At 32.2% G+C, this 16,031-nt stretch overlaps 1 protein-coding gene across 2 annotated transcripts in view; it reads right to left on the bottom strand.

The window, feature by feature from the left end:
- Nucleotides 1-16,031, bottom strand: part of Mcr (macroglobulin complement-related) — a 132,206-nt gene that overhangs the window by 32,145 nt on the left and 84,030 nt on the right. For both annotated transcript variants that reach the window (XM_087160811.1, XM_087160812.1), the window contains exons 6-16: nucleotides 14,950-15,072; nucleotides 13,702-13,775; nucleotides 12,100-12,139; nucleotides 11,894-11,978; nucleotides 7,639-7,747; nucleotides 7,167-7,391; nucleotides 6,630-6,860; nucleotides 3,676-3,792; nucleotides 3,530-3,592; nucleotides 2,448-2,636; nucleotides 976-1,125 (exon numbers count right to left, since the gene is read on the bottom strand). In XM_087160811.1, coding sequence (XP_087016937.1) covers nucleotides 976-1,125; nucleotides 2,448-2,636; nucleotides 3,530-3,592; nucleotides 3,676-3,792; nucleotides 6,630-6,860; nucleotides 7,167-7,391; nucleotides 7,639-7,747; nucleotides 11,894-11,978; nucleotides 12,100-12,139; nucleotides 13,702-13,775; nucleotides 14,950-15,072 — 1,406 coding nt within the window. The remainder of the gene's footprint in view (nucleotides 1-975; nucleotides 1,126-2,447; nucleotides 2,637-3,529; nucleotides 3,593-3,675; nucleotides 3,793-6,629; nucleotides 6,861-7,166; nucleotides 7,392-7,638; nucleotides 7,748-11,893; nucleotides 11,979-12,099; nucleotides 12,140-13,701; nucleotides 13,776-14,949; nucleotides 15,073-16,031) is intronic.

Raw genomic sequence — 16,031 nt, 5'->3', positions numbered from 1 at the left:
CTTTATTGTTTTAAAGTTTTGAGGAAAAATTCATAGAAGATCTAAAATTTATCAAGATTTATTTATTCTAATTTAATGAAGCGATCCCTTTATTTCCTGGCCTTTTTTGAAAGTTATCGTCGCTTTAATAATACTATATCATCTTTACCCAATCATGACCAAGTACTTGTTGTTGTCGTGGGCCATTTAAGGCAATGGGTGCGATTGTTCTTATTTTCCAGTGGCGCCATCTATGGTCAAGAATTTGACTTCTGCCACACCCATGTGTCACACTTGCTTATAGGGTGGACCCATTCATACATCCATTGCGATATGCAATTTTTATAACTGCTGTGAGTTTGTAACTGTTGCTCATGACTGCTTGGTCAAGCTTAGCCTATCTAAAGCCACAGCTGCCAACGCGTATTTTGAAAATGGCGCAAAACTTCAATATGGAGAAAAGCAACAGCTTTGTGAAAATGAAAAGCATTTGTGGTCTAATTTTTTTAACATTTAAAAACTTACTCCAGTGCAGCATTATTTGGGTCATAAAAATTTGCAAAAACTGAGAATTAGGCAGTGATTTTGATAATTTTCATCTAGTTAGAAAAACGTCTCCAAATTGGCAATTTGTTTTTTAAAAAAATAATAATGACTTTTAAAATACTTAAGTTATTTGTCTGTTCTAAATCCCAGATAATTATTCACGGCAAGATTACATATATAGTTTAGAGTCATCGCATTGCTTCAAGTGTAAGGCGCTTAAACTTCGGCTTTTTTTCATTTTCCTTGGCGACAGAGCTTCGAAAAACAGCGTTAACTGACAGCGCCACCAAAGCGCTTAATACTGTATTATTTAAAGTTTAAATACTGAAAAATATATTTATAAAAAAATACCAATTAAAAACTTAAACCTAAAATTCAAGATGACGAGGGTAGAGGCCTCTTAAGTTCAATAATGAGATAGAAATATGCGTTGTGAAATTCACGTCTTACCTCAACATGGCTGAATTCGTTTCCTCCTTTCATATCATAAAGAGCTTTGTCGATTGCAGCCAGACCAACGTAGGACGAAGGTCTACCAAACACAACCACTTCTACGGTATCCAAAGACTTATCTTTTAGATTATTCAGTGTCACAGTAAACTGAAAAAAATAAAAAATGATGCCATAATTGTGTAAAATCTGTATAATATTAATTGTATATGTTACTGAGAATGACCGAAATTGATGGTTGCTGACTTCTACCGGTGGATGTTGACAATCATATAGTCTCTTTGGTAAATGTCCGAAATATATACTAGGTCTAGTTAAGTCAGGGGTCTGTCCAGACATTTTGTGAAAGGCCCGTTTTTGTAAAATTGTGAAAAAATGACTCGCAATTTGTGAATATAAAATAAACGTTAAGTCACATTCTTTCAACCAGGGTCCGCTTTTGTGAATTTGTGTAAATAGGGTCCGTTATTGCAAAAAAACTTTCTCAAGGAGTTTTTAAATTGTAAAGACATACAAGATTATGCTCAACACTGTAAAATTATAATTAAGAAAATTTAATTTTAGAAAATAAACAGTAATTGCAGCTACTAAATTAGCGATGCAACATATAAATATTTGGCATGAACCCTATACTGAAGAACGAAGAATATTCATTTCCGACTAATAAAGGAAGAAGCGTCTGCCGAGGGTTTATTCGATTAACAAAATAATAATGAACATAAACAAATTTGTGAAGGGTCCGTTATTAAGTTAAAATATTTCGTGAAGGGTCCGTTATTAAGTTAAAATATTTCGTGAAGGGTCCGTTTTTATGAAAAGATATTTTGTGAAAGGTCCGTTAACGGACCCAAATTTCTTCCCAACAGACCCCTGTAAGTATAATGCGGCTTTGAGGAGAACTCCTCCAGACTAAAAGTCTGGGGCTGTCTGCCGCTATGGTGACAAGCGAGAGCACATTTCTAATGGGGGTGAAATGTAGGAAAGTAGGTGTCGATTGGTTTACTCACCACGACCTACCCTAATATTAAGACAAAACTATTCACCTCACACCCTTATTCGAAGTGGCCTTTCCTCGTTGCCATAGTACCCGCCACGACGCGAGACTGGCGTCTGGAGGAGTTCTCCTGAAAGCCGCACTATATCACAGCCCGGTATGCCCTACATCAATGTCATTTTAAGGTCAAGTGCCACTGTCTAGTATGCATTTAACCGGTGCTCTGACCACTGATGTTTCTCCTAATCTATTCTCAGCGTATATTAAAATATCGAATAAGTATGATAATATCAATTTGGATATAGCGAATATTTCAGACATTCACCAAAGCGACTATATGATTGTTGACATTCACCAGTGAAAGTCGACATTCTCTTGATTTCGGTCATTCACGGCAACATTATAAATCAATTTTATTAATTATTCAAAAACTAAAAAAAGTATTCAAGAACGAAAGCTGCATTAAAACGATATTTACATTATTTCTTTTTATTCCGTCAACAGGGAATGTGAGACTGTCTAGAATAACTTCCCCTTCTCTGGCGACACTGTAAATGACGACAGTCGACGTGGGTGCCATCTGAGGGGAGAGAGAAATGGCGAATGTTTTTATGCTCGATGTCATCGTTTCTTGGCCAGCTGAAAGAATGATTCCCTTCGATACAACCTAGATGAAAATTATACAAATGTTTTTTTTTTAAAATAAATTATTTTCATGTACATCAATTCATAAAAAACAATTATATGTTATTGTTGTTGTACTTACCATCATTAGAAGGGTGTTATCATTTGTTAATAAATATCGTTTAATAATACGAAATAATTTTTGTGGAAAACATCTTATAATTAAGAGCTTTCTTTTAAAAAGTAAGAAAACTATTTATAAAATTGCTCAAAACATTTTAAATTTTTGACACATTCAAATCGAACTTTGTTAATTAGCTGCCAAATACGATTCCCTGCAAAATTAAGAAAAAAAGCTCTTAAATTTTTTCCCGGTCATACGCAGTATAAAGACTACGTTAACTACTCATATCCTGCGTAGTTTTCAAGGAATTTTTCTCAAATTTCAAAGCAATAATTTTGCGATCAATTTTAAATTGTTCCAAAAATTTTATTTAATATTTTCAAAGTTATAGCAAAATAACGTAAGACAAGGAAATTCATTTTTTTTAATAAAAATGTCCATATCTCTGTAAATATTTAAGCTAAGTTTACGAAATTTTGTGCAATTATTGCATATAATTATCAAAATACTAGTAATAAATTAAAACTTTATTGCTACATTTTTTAGCATAGAGTGTTCAAATTTTTTTTCCGTTTGTAATTTATTGACGGCCCCTCAAACCTCAAAAATCTTTAAACTTCATTGATATGTATGAAAAATCACACGATTTTAAACACTTCCAAATTAATAAACTGATTTTCCAAGTATATTTTGTCTATACCCTTAATTACAAACAACATTAAATTTCAAAAAAAGTTATTCCAAACAATATAAATGTTTAAAATATTACAATAGAATCTTATAAATTAAAAAGTATTGACTCTAATACTTACAACATAAGAAAAGGATTCAACGAAATAATTTGCACGAACGTGAAAAATGATGTATTCTCCCACCTAAAAGAAAAAAAAAGTTAAAAATTCATGAGATACATGGCATTAAAAAAACATAATCTGATAAAATCTTTAAAACTGGTTACCTTTGGTTGACGAGTACTTGTGGATATGCGAAGATGTCTATTACTAACAGAATACGATGCATACACTTTCAAATGAGCTTTTGCTTGCTCTCCCGTAAGATCATCGAAGAAATATCCCTATAAGGAATTATTTCTGCAATTAATTTAATATCAACAAATGTTTATCATTTCAAACACAACAAAACTATTGATTCTAAAGCTGTCTATTCTAAAGCTATCTAAAGTTATCTATTCTAAAGCTATCAATTATAAAGTTACCTACTTTAAAGATATCGTTCAAACAAAATACAAGCAAATAATTTCGAAGAATGTTGTGTAATTTCAGAAATAATAATAATCGATTACTTATCGCCTTATTAAAACGAATACGTCGAACTCGAATTTTCTCTTAAGACGTGAGACGTCTTTTACATTAACTCGAATTTTCACTTATCTTTATAAAAAATTATTTCTGCAATTAATTTAACATTGACAAATCCTTATCATTTCAAACACAACAAAACTATCTATTGCAAATGTGTCTATTCTAAAGCTATCTATTCTAAAGATATCGTTCGAACAAAATATAAGCAAATAATTTTGGAGAATGTTGTGTATTTTATAGAAATAATAATAATCGATTACTTATCGCCTTATTAAAACGAATACGTCGAACTCGAATTTTCTCTTAAGACGTGAGACGTCTTTTACATTAACTCGAATTTTCACTTATCTTTATAAAAAATTATTTCTGCAATTAATTTAACATTGACAAATCCTTATCATTTCAAACACAACAAAACTATCTATTGCAAATGTGTCTATTCTAAAGCTATCTATTCTAAAGATATCGTTCGAACAAAATATAAGCAAATAATTTTGGAGAATGTTGTGTATTTTATAGAAATAATAATAATCGATTACTTATCGCCTTATTAAAACGAATACGTCGAACTCGAATTTTCTCTTAAGACGTGAGACGTCTTTTACATTAACTCGAATTTTCACTTATCTTTATAAAAAATTATTTCTGCAATTAATTTAACATTGACAAATCCTTATCATTTCAAACACAACAAAACTATCTATTGCAAATGTGTCTATTCTAAAGCTATCTATTCTAAAGATATCGTTCGAACAAAATATAAGCAAATAATTTTGGAGAATGTTGTGTATTTTATAGAAATAATAATAATCGATTACTTATCGCCTTATTAAAACGAATACGTCGAACTCGAATTTTCTCTTAAGACGTGAGACGTCTTTTACATTAACTCGAATTTTCACTTATCTTTATAAAAAATTATTTCTGCAATTAATTTAACATTGACAAATCCTTATCATTTCAAACACAACAAAACTATCTATTGCAAATGTGTCTATTCTAAAGCTATCTATTCTAAAGATATCGTTCGAACAAAATATAAGCAAATAATTTTGGAGAATGTTGTGTATTTTATAGAAATAATAATAATCGATTACTTATCGCCTTATTAAAACGAATACGTCGAACTCGAATTTTCTCTTAAGACGTGAGACGTCTTTTACATTAACTCGAATTTTCACTTATCTTTATAAAAAATTATTTCTGCAATTAATTTAACATTGACAAATCCTTATCATTTCAAACACAACAAAACTATCTATTGCAAATGTGTCTATTCTAAAGCTATCTATTCTAAAGATATCGTTCGAACAAAATATAAGCAAATAATTTTGGAGAATGTTGTGTATTTTATAGAAATAATAATAATTGATTACTTATCGCCTTATTAAAACGAATACGCTTAACACGAATTTTCACACGAATTTCAAGACGAAAAAAAACACAGTTTTCCTATCACGTTACATCGGAAAACGATTATAACTCCATGCTGTATATTTTGCAAATGTATTTATATTACTGTCAATTCTGTTAATCTAAATTAAATATAAGTTGTTCCAATATCCCTGCTGTATATATTTTTTGAATACTTATTAAATAACTAATGTTTATATAAATCCAATTTCGAAAAAGAAAGTTAAATGTTAATGATCTATAAAAGTGAATAATATATTATTTTTAAGTTAATATAACATAAATAAGACGTTAATCTTTTAAAACAAAGAAAATAGAGCAAAATTTGCCCTTGCGATTGACCATATGTTTATAAAAGATGCTTAAAATTCCATAACATCCAAGTAATTTCCAAGACCTGACTATCTTTTCTTTTGACTGGCAGTTAAGCATGTAATGTTGCTTTAGTCCCGCACTCCTTAATAGTGATTCTCTAGACTTCTTTATCCAAATACAAAAGGGGTATCCATGAATTTTGCGTCACATTGTAGTAAGGGGAAATCTTATCTTGAAAATACGAATACTAATGTGACTCATGAAATGGTATGAGTAATTTAAAAAAAAAATTAATTTAGCTTTTTATGATCATTTCTGCAAAGTCATTTTGAAACATTTTTTTAAAAAATTTTTAGCGCATAAAAAAATCTTCTTTAAAAAATAGAGAAAACTCTTTTAGAGCTATATATTTTTCTACATTAATATACAATAATTAGATATGCATAATTCAGGGGAAAAAAGCAGAAAATGAGAAAGGTATAAGTGAGAAAGGAATAGAGAAAACTTTTTTAGAACTATGTATTTTCCTACATTAATATACAATAATTAGATATGCATAATTTGGGGGGGGGGGGGAAACAGAAAATGAGAAAGGTATAAGTGAGAAAGGAATCGAGAAAACTTTTTTAGAACTATGTATTTTCCTACATTAATATACAATAATCTGATATGCATAATTTGGGGGGGGGAAAGCATAAATTGAGAAAGATATAAGTAAGAAAGCAATAGAGAAAACTTTTTTAGAAATATATATTTTCCGACATTAACATACAATAATTTGATATGCATAATTTAGGGGGAGGGAAGCAGAAAATGAGAAAGGTATATAATGAAATAAATGCTATGATAAACAAATAAATACCTCTAAAACCATCAACTTTATATTTTTCATATCTTCTTTGGAAATAAATTCATTTTCTAAATCAATTCCAACTTCCCAAACTCCCGGATGAAGAGTGGACATTTTTTCAAATCGGGTACTCAGACGACGAGATCCTCCATTATAGAATTCGATGATAGGAGTTATTTGCATTCGTTGTTTCATGAGGCGTTCAGGGGGAATACCTGAACCATCTTGATAATAGGCGGCGACCTTTGAAACAAAACGAACGAAAAACGTAAGTTGTAATTAAATAAAAAAGCAAAGAAAAATTCATTTATAGAAACATCCAGTAAAACTGAAGCTGACAATTTTTACTCCATCGTTAAGAACAAACACAAAAATTCCCCGTATGAGACAAAGTAAATAATATTTTTCTGTAGGGGAATGAGGAGCAAGATTACTATATGATGTCATAGTAAAATCAGAAACTTAAATCCATTCTAAAGTTATCGTTAAAGCAATTAATTTTAAAGAATGCTGTATATTTTTAGACCATAATAGAAATCGATTACTTACAAAGACTTTGTAAGGCATTCCAGGTTTAAAGATCTGTGGATCATCACCCAGGAAGTCAATTTTGATCCGAGAGCTGAAAACGATGGCTTCTGCAAAACCTTTTTCAATCAGATCCAAGTACCTCTCTCCAACGTGGGCGGTGACGACGATCTTCGATTTATCCAGTTGTGGTTCAAGCTCAGAAAATTCTCTCATGTCAAACTTGAAATCTGTTTTACCTTCGAACTAATAAAAAAATATATAAATAAAAATTTTTTTTATGAATAAATATAGAGATAAAATTATTTTTATGAAAAATACCGTTATATAAGAATTTTACAAGAATATTTTTAATAAGAATTCTAGAAATACATCGCATTTTGCTGTAATTACTGGATCATTATGTTAGTGTAAAAGTTTTTTAAGTATTCTCTGTAATAATTTTGCATGAATGCGATACATTTCGATCAAACATTTTGGTGATGATACTTACACGTCTCCAATACTGTTGAATTGAAGCAACTCTCTTACTGGTGGATTTTAGGGATTCAATCGAAGCGACTAATGTCAAATTTCCAATAACAGGAACACCACTTGTATAACTATCAAATAAAAAGAGACGTTACAGAACTTGATTATATAAAAGTTTAAATATATTCTAGAAATTCAGATACGTTATTTTATATAAAGTTCTACAAAATGTGATTATATAAAAGTTGAAATCTCTTATGCTACAGGTGAGAGTGAGGTGAGACCGGGTACCTCAATTGTGTCGAAATAAATTCTGGTTTTTAGGTTTTTCTAGTTTTTAGGTCGAAATAAATTCTGGTTTTCATATAAAAGTTAAAATCTCTTATGCTAAAGGTGAGAGTGGGGTGTGACCGGGTACCTCAATTGTGTCGAAATAAATTCTGGCTTATAGCTTTTTCTAGTTTTTAGGTCGAAATAAATTCTGGTTTTCATATAAAAGTTAAAATCTCTTACGATAAAGGTGAGAGTGGGGTGTGACCGGGTACCTCAATTGTGTCGAAATAAATTCTGGCTTTTAGGTTTTTCTAGTTTTTAGGTCGAAATAAATTCTGGTTTTCATATAAAAGTTAAAATCTCTTATGATAAAGGTGAGAGTGGGGTGTGACCGGGTACCTCAATTGTGTCGGAATAAATTCTGGTTTTTAGCGGACAAACTCTAGAATACGGTTTACTAGTCAAAAAGGATACACAACTGTGACGTGCTGTTATTGATTAATTTACGGTGTCTGCGCGGATCAGTTTAATTTACTATATCAATTCTTTAATGTTCTTTTGTTTTTAAACTAGCCTTAGATATTGGTCATTACAGTAACGAAAATTCATTTTAGATCAGCGTAATACAAGTTTCTTAGAGATTCATACCTTAACAAACAATAAGGATTTAGTTCAATAGTTCTGTTAAGTTTCAATAACCTCTGCTTTTGGGGTAAAACGGGTACTACACGGTTTTGCCTCACCTTTTCTGATGTGAGTCTCAGTCTATGCTGGGCCCACGAAAGCTACAGTGCAAGGGAAGAAGATGGTCTAAGGCTAAAAAAAGGTTTCATGGACTCCAGGACAAAAAATATGGCAGCTTAATTCCATAAAGTACAAAAAGCCTTATTTTATATTTCGTAGAATTTTTTATGACACTTTAAACAAAATTGTAGTTTTTCTATAGATATAGCGAAATTCTCAGCAATTTTCTTTAAAAAGAAGCTGATTATAAGAACTATATTTTTGTAAGAAATTCTTGCCTCTCCCCAGCAGTTCTGGGTCCCTGGATAACTGCCCCCCCCCCCCCATTGAGTACGGCTAAGACAACGTAAAAAGCATGAATAATTTTTCAAAAAATTATCATGTAGAATAGAAATATCGGCTACTTTTTCACGAAAATTCCAGTGTTTCTAAATTTCCGATAGAGTTAGCATGAGTACTTGGTCTTATTCCACTAGTGGGGCTTGAAGGTGATTTGAGTATTTTGAATAAAAAAAATTATTTACAAAAAGAAGTATATCAATGACTTTTCAGGATTGATACATTATACACAACTAAACAATTAATTATTTGATTAAATATCTTGATTAAAGAAATGGCGAGACAATTAGACAGTTTAACTTCAAACACTTTAGCTTTAACAAGCTTTTGAATCTTAGCTACCCTGTCTTACCCCACTTTCCCCTATATAGTCCGAACATTTAGTCGGCTGTTCAACCAGGGCTCGAAAAAACTCAGAAATTTTACCCGTCCCCGAGGTCGGCTTGTCCAATAATGCACCCGTCCTCCGTTCAAACTAACCCGTCGCTTTTAAATAAATAAAAATATAATTTTCTCCTATTTATTACAAACATTTATATAAATTGCACAATGAATTAGTCGTTACTAGGATTACATTATACAGTAATAAAGGAAATACTAGGTTACTAATAGTAACCTAGTATTTCTTTTATGAAATAATTTAAATGACAAGGGTCAAGTTATCTGGAATGTCAAGTTATCCGAGGGTACTGCGTTTTTTAAATGAATCAAATATGACGTTTGCCAGTTCCACAATCAAGCCAATAATTTACAGAGGTTTCTGAACAGAAATCTGAAAGAGGTTTTCCATTTAGGTAGATGTTCAAAATTGCTTTTAAAGCTTCTTGTTTAAGACCAGTACGCATTGTGTTTTTTTTTGTAAGTTTATTGCTGCAAAGTCCCTTTCAACAGCTGCAGTACTCCCAGACAGAGAAAACATCAATATATGCGCAGTATGTTGCTGTATTGTGGGTCATTTTGCTGCCTTGTAACTTACAAGACTCTTGTAAGATAACAAAAATTGAAAATGTATCACGAACATTAACGGGAAAATGGCCGCTAGCGCGGACGTCGGATTCGAGAAATTCGTTGTCCGCGGAGAATTTTTGACCGTCGAGGACGGGCGGAGGGGCTGTTTTTCGAGCCCTGTGTTCAACGACAATTATAAATAAATAGTCTGAATGAGCCGTCATGGCTCAGGGGATACAGCAATCACCTTGTTCGAATCCCAGCAATGGCCGATCGATAGCCTGGTCGGTAGGGCTCTGGGCCCATATCCAAAAGGTCGTGGGTTCAATCCTCGCCGGCCGAAGACTCCCCGTGTAGTAAATGGTGACTGATGCACGTTAAATCTGTCGAGTCTCAAAGTCCTCCATGTTCCCACAACAAATCAATACCTCTGGGGGTACTGATCCAGGAGTTTCCTTGTCTTCTGGATTGGTTCAAAATTACAAGGCTACGGAGTTCAACGTAAGTAGTCGTAAACCCATGAAATTGGTTTGGCTGTTCAACGACGGTTATAAAATAAAATAAAATGGCCGATCGATATGAATTAAGCATCCGGGTTGTACCGACCACAGTGCTGATGTAAAATAGCCTCAGTGGAAAAACGGATACCGGGTGAGAGTCCTCTTGTCGCCAGGCTAACCGTGGGAGGTTTTCGTGATTTCCCCCTCCATGTAACGTAAATGCGGGTTAGTTTCTTCAAAGAGTCCTCCACGAAAGAAAATTTCTCCCAATACTTGATCCAGGAGATCCTCTGTCTTCTGGATTGGGTTCAAAATTACAAGATTACGGAGTTGAACATTAGTAGCCATAAACCCACAAAATTGAGTCGGTGGTCCAACGACGATTATAAAATAAAATATATAGCCCAAATGTACCATTATGTGGTATAAAAATTCTATAAAGAGTGATTATATCAAAGTAAAAATATATTATTATATATTATACAAAAGTGTTACAAAACGTTATTATATAAAACTGTTACCACTGATTGATCATGCAAAAACAGGTATGGCAATTTCATAAGTAGGCTATTATTTTACACATTTATTCATTTTTACTTCTTTTTCAATTCAATTCTAGGTTTCCAATAATCTTTGCTTAGCAACGACCCAAAAATCAATGACCAAAACGGTGCACTTTGGAATTGATAATATTTACTTAATAATAATTCTTGCGTAAAGTGCAAACAATGTCTTGAAATGAGAAAAAACTAATTTTTTTTTTCGATAATAAAAAACTGAACACATCATATAGATTTATGGTAGTTATTCTTATGTTTCATGACGTTACTTTTTAGAGCAATGTTTCAGGATACATTTTTTTATTTTTCAGAACATACTTAGTTCCGAACTTGCTATTTTAAAAACTCGCTAGTTCGAATTTTTTTTAGCGTCTCTTCAACTTTGAGATATCGAAAATATACTATATAATTATAATTTCAAAATCATTTAAAAAAAATCTTAATTCTTGAACCCACTTAAACCCTTTATGAAACCTTAGAACCAAATGCTGTTCCGCAGAACAGCATTTGGTAACATGCTGCAGTAAGTCACAAACCTATGTTACTCAAGTCTTAAAATTATTATGAATCTTGACATTACTTGCCCCAACATCAAATCATCACAATTCTATATCTCATCTGGAATTTTCATATACTCCAAAATAAAGACCGATTTAAAAAGTAATATTTAATAAATTTCTCTTGTTGTGGAGACAGAGCTCATGAAATAATATCACATGATGAATTCTTGCAATGCTTTCAATAGTTGAAATGTAAACTCATTCACAAACAGATGAGAAAATCATCGATGAGAAAACATTACAATTGAATACTTTATTAATAAAATATTTTTTGGAACAGTTCCATTAATTAATAGCCTCGCCTCATATATTTTTATCTACTGGAGAAACGTAAAAAATGAAATAATACTAACTTGGCTTCTACCGTTCCATAAACGAATGGTTCTGTATCAGTAAAGAAAGAAGGCATTGTGACATTTACTTCAAATCTCGTTTGATCTGAAAATAAACTTTTTTTAATTTTTGCATTTAAATAGAAGTAAATTGAAAGAAATTAGAGATAATTATTCGTGCTTTTTAAAAGATACTTTGGAGCTAGATTGAAACTAGTATTACTTACAATATTCCTCAACCAAGAAATTATGTTCTTCAACTTGTCCCTAGAAAATTAAAAATAAATAAGTTTGAAACTAATCGAAGAGAAGTGAATGTTTTAAAAATACCCCTTATAGGGAAATTGATTTAAAGCTAAATTTAAAAAAAGAATGTCTATTTTTAGACATTTGCCTTTAGGCTTTTGGTTTTTGACCAGAGAATCAGATCCGGTTTGATATAGAAAGAACAGAAGCTTATTCGAAAACAACACACAATAAATACAAAAAGGATAAAAGAAAAAAGAGATTAACGAAGAAAATTAAGAAAAATAATAAGTAATAGAATTAATAATAATAATACTCACACTATTGTATTGATATACACTGTAACAAAAAAATCGACGCACCAAGAAGGAGTTGTCCGATTGAAACGAAAATTGGTGGATAGGAAGACAATGTGCAGAATAGTAAATGATTAAAATTTCAGAACAATTGAATAATTTATTGCAGAGTTACAGTAACAAGTTCAATAAGGTGTTGACCCGCCTCTAGCCTAGATACAAGCAGCCACACGGCGTGGCATAGACCGATAAAGCTCCCGGATGGTCTCTTGCGGTATTTCCTGCCAAATTCGATCCAATTGTCGAACGAGGTCATCAACATTCCGAGCCAGATGCAATCGCCTTTCCATCATATCCCAGACATGCTCGATGGGAGAGAGATCTGGTGATCTGGCAGGCCAAGGAAGAGTTTTACAAGCTTGTAGACAGTTCTTAGAAACACGTGCCGTATGTGGTCTGGCATTGACCTGCTGAAAAACTAGCCCAGGGTTCTGCAAAAAGAACGGTAGCAAAACAGATCTTAGGATGTCGTCGACGTACCGCTGTGCAGTAAGTGTACCTCTAATGACGACCAAAGGGGTCCGGCTGTCAAAGGAAATGCCACCCCAGACCATAATGCCTTGTTGAGGGTCGGTGTGGCGTGCAATGATGAAGGCAGGATCCCCCCTTTGCCCTGTGCGTCTCCTTCGATGATCGTCAGGACGCAGTTGGAAGTGGGATTCGTCGCTAAATACTATACGTCCCCAGTCGGCATCATTCCAGCCATATCTGTTCAAAACATTCATGCATACGAAATTTCAAAGCAATTGGATGATTACTTCTTGGTGCGTCGATTTTTTTGTTATAGAGTGTATTTGGCTATATTAATACAATTTTAGAAAGCACTCTTTTTTGCAGATATAATCGTGTGAGCTGATGACGAGATTATGTCTTTTCCTTATTTTGTTTTCCGGCTTTTTAATTTTTAAAAATATTCATATATTTTTATACTTTCCATGGCAATATTGAAAGCGACTGCAGAATCTCAGCACATAATATCACAGTTTTTTTTAAATTCGAAATTGAGAATTTAGTTTTAATGACTTTGACATTTTACAATCTTCAGGCAATATGAAAAATTGCACCTCTTTCAAATTTTTAAAAAATCAGTTTCATTTTAGAAGTTCGAAACGACATAATTGAAACATAAATCATGTTTTTTTCCTTATGTTACACAAATATATTCCAAAACTAAATACCATTTTAGTGTTTAAAGAACATTCTTAATTTATCATAATTGCTGTTTACCTGAGCAATAACTTGTAGCGTCCATTTGCCATACACAGGTTGTTCTGATAATGGATATTCCAAGCTTACAGCTCCTATAATTCGATAATGAAAAAGAAATATCAGCAAATATTCTTGATAATATAAAATACATTAACTCATTCAAGACAGCTGTGTAACTCATACAGTTAGAGCAAAAATATCTATGTAATAGGTCTCCATTAAAAGTAAAATAATTTCGATTTTTTTTTATGAAATTGAAAGGTTATTTTCTTATTGTGAAGAAATATGCCTCAAAAAACGATTGAGCCGACAGGACTGGTGGTAGTCAGGGAGCTAACCCAATGCCTCCTAGCACAGAAAGCCTCCACACGGTTTTTTATAGGTAGTCCGATCAGACCACTATAAAGGTAAACCAGTTTACGAAAGTGCCTTTTAATAGAAAATCTAGTAAAAATAAAAAAGTGGTAGAGAATATATGTCTAAAAATTTGTTTAATTTATGAATATGATTGACTTGTCTTATTTACTTGTCTACCACTACAGATTCAACTCTCAAATATATATGATAAATTTCGCTCAGCAACTTTTATAATAGATTTTGGGTTCATGCGCAAAACCGGCTCATTTTTTAAATAGTCTGCGCAGACTACTTATGAAAAACCGTGTGGAAGCTTTTTGATGTAGGAGGTGATGGCTAACCTCGCATTAGAAAAGTCCTGGGTTCGAATCTCAAATAAGGCATGGATGTTCTATCATTTGCTGTACTATCCATCCTTACTGTAGGAACAACGTTGGTCCACCTAATATGGTGCCCCTGAAAGAATGGTCAAAAAATTCACCTTACTGAATGACAAGTGTCAATCGGGTGGGTATTGGGAAAAAAAGAAATGTTTAATTGAGCCATTGTCCATTCTGGTTCAAAGTCTTTTGCTATTGTGACTATGCAAAGAGTTTGCAAAGTCTTTGCTTGCGGAACATTGCAGTAAACAATCTATTTCGCTTTCCCAGATATGAAGCACTTGAAAAATGTTTCTTGACGTTTGAGAGGCAAATCACAGACGTCAACACAATGTCGCAAATTTCTTTCCGTAAGAATTTGAGGATGAGGAATCCATAGATCGAGTTTTGAGATAACACCAGATAATGTATAAATTTCATAAAATATAATTAAAAACAATTGGAGAATTTTAATTAAATCTAACGATACTTTAGATTGAGCTCAAAATGCCAATACATTTGTACAAACAAATAAGTATGCCATACGTACCAAGATTGGTTTGTCTTGAGAGCCATCGCCGAACTATGGTCCTTCTGGGATCTAACATGACCAAGTCAACTGCATCTGGAAATGCTTTCAAATCTGTCGTAATTGGAAGAGCTCGAAAACGAACTGAAACAAAAAAAAAATCATTTTTAACAAAAATTACTCTCAGAAAAATAACGAAAAAAAAAACTGAATATAGCTACTGATATCTTTAATGACATTTAAAGCGAGAAAACAGTCTTCAAATGTAAAGCGTATGTTAGTTAATGGGCTATGAAAGTTGTATTGTTAGATTGTCAAATGCCACAGCCTGAATGAAAAACATTAACAACAAAATTAACGACTTATTTAAGAAAACTACTTCACCATATGATAGAAAGGAATGATATGTCGATTTTAAAATCTTTATTGTTCAAATTCGATGCAGGAATTCAATACAAGAATCACTATTTAAAGCTATCGAACAACTTTCCTTAAAATAATATTTTAAATCTGATGTAATCACTCTTAAAACGTCGTTAAAGAACAATTTAAATATTAAAATGTATTTAACTAAATTCAATATTTTTTTTAAGTAAAAAAAGGGACTTTTTTTTATCCATTTTGTATTTCTTACATAATGCATTCTTACATAATTAGCCTATCAAAACTGACGCACTATATATTTGTACTGTTCACCATTAAAAGTCAAACATTACAGACATATATTATTTTATTACGAGGCCACTAAGATATGTATTGTTGCTATGATAAAATCGTCGCTAGTGAATATATTTTAAATACTTTTATGTAAACTCTAATTTGATATTGTCCAAATTATACATATCTTTTTTTGGAGAAAAAAATTAGATGCGGCCATGAGCATAGAAAAAAAAGTTTTAAGTTTTTTGCCTTTGATCTAAAATTACTATGAGTAATTCAAAATAAAGAGGACAAAATGAAAGGGAAAGATTATATGGGGGAAAATCACATAGAAACATGGGGTCACAAACGCTATCCAGTGCCACTAACGTCAATGCAATGTGAATTTCCAAACGTCTTCTGAGCAAGTTTTTAATATCTCCTGCAGTAGTATTGATCTCACA

Source organism: Parasteatoda tepidariorum, chromosome 4 (genome assembly GCF_982258835.1).
Source record: "Parasteatoda tepidariorum strain Cologne lab strain chromosome 4, Ptep-v5.0, whole genome shotgun sequence".
In the NCBI taxonomy this organism is placed as follows: Eukaryota; Metazoa; Arthropoda; class Arachnida; order Araneae; family Theridiidae; genus Parasteatoda; species Parasteatoda tepidariorum.
Note: the sequence above shows the minus strand (reverse complement) of the source record. Positions and strands in the feature narration are given on the sequence as shown.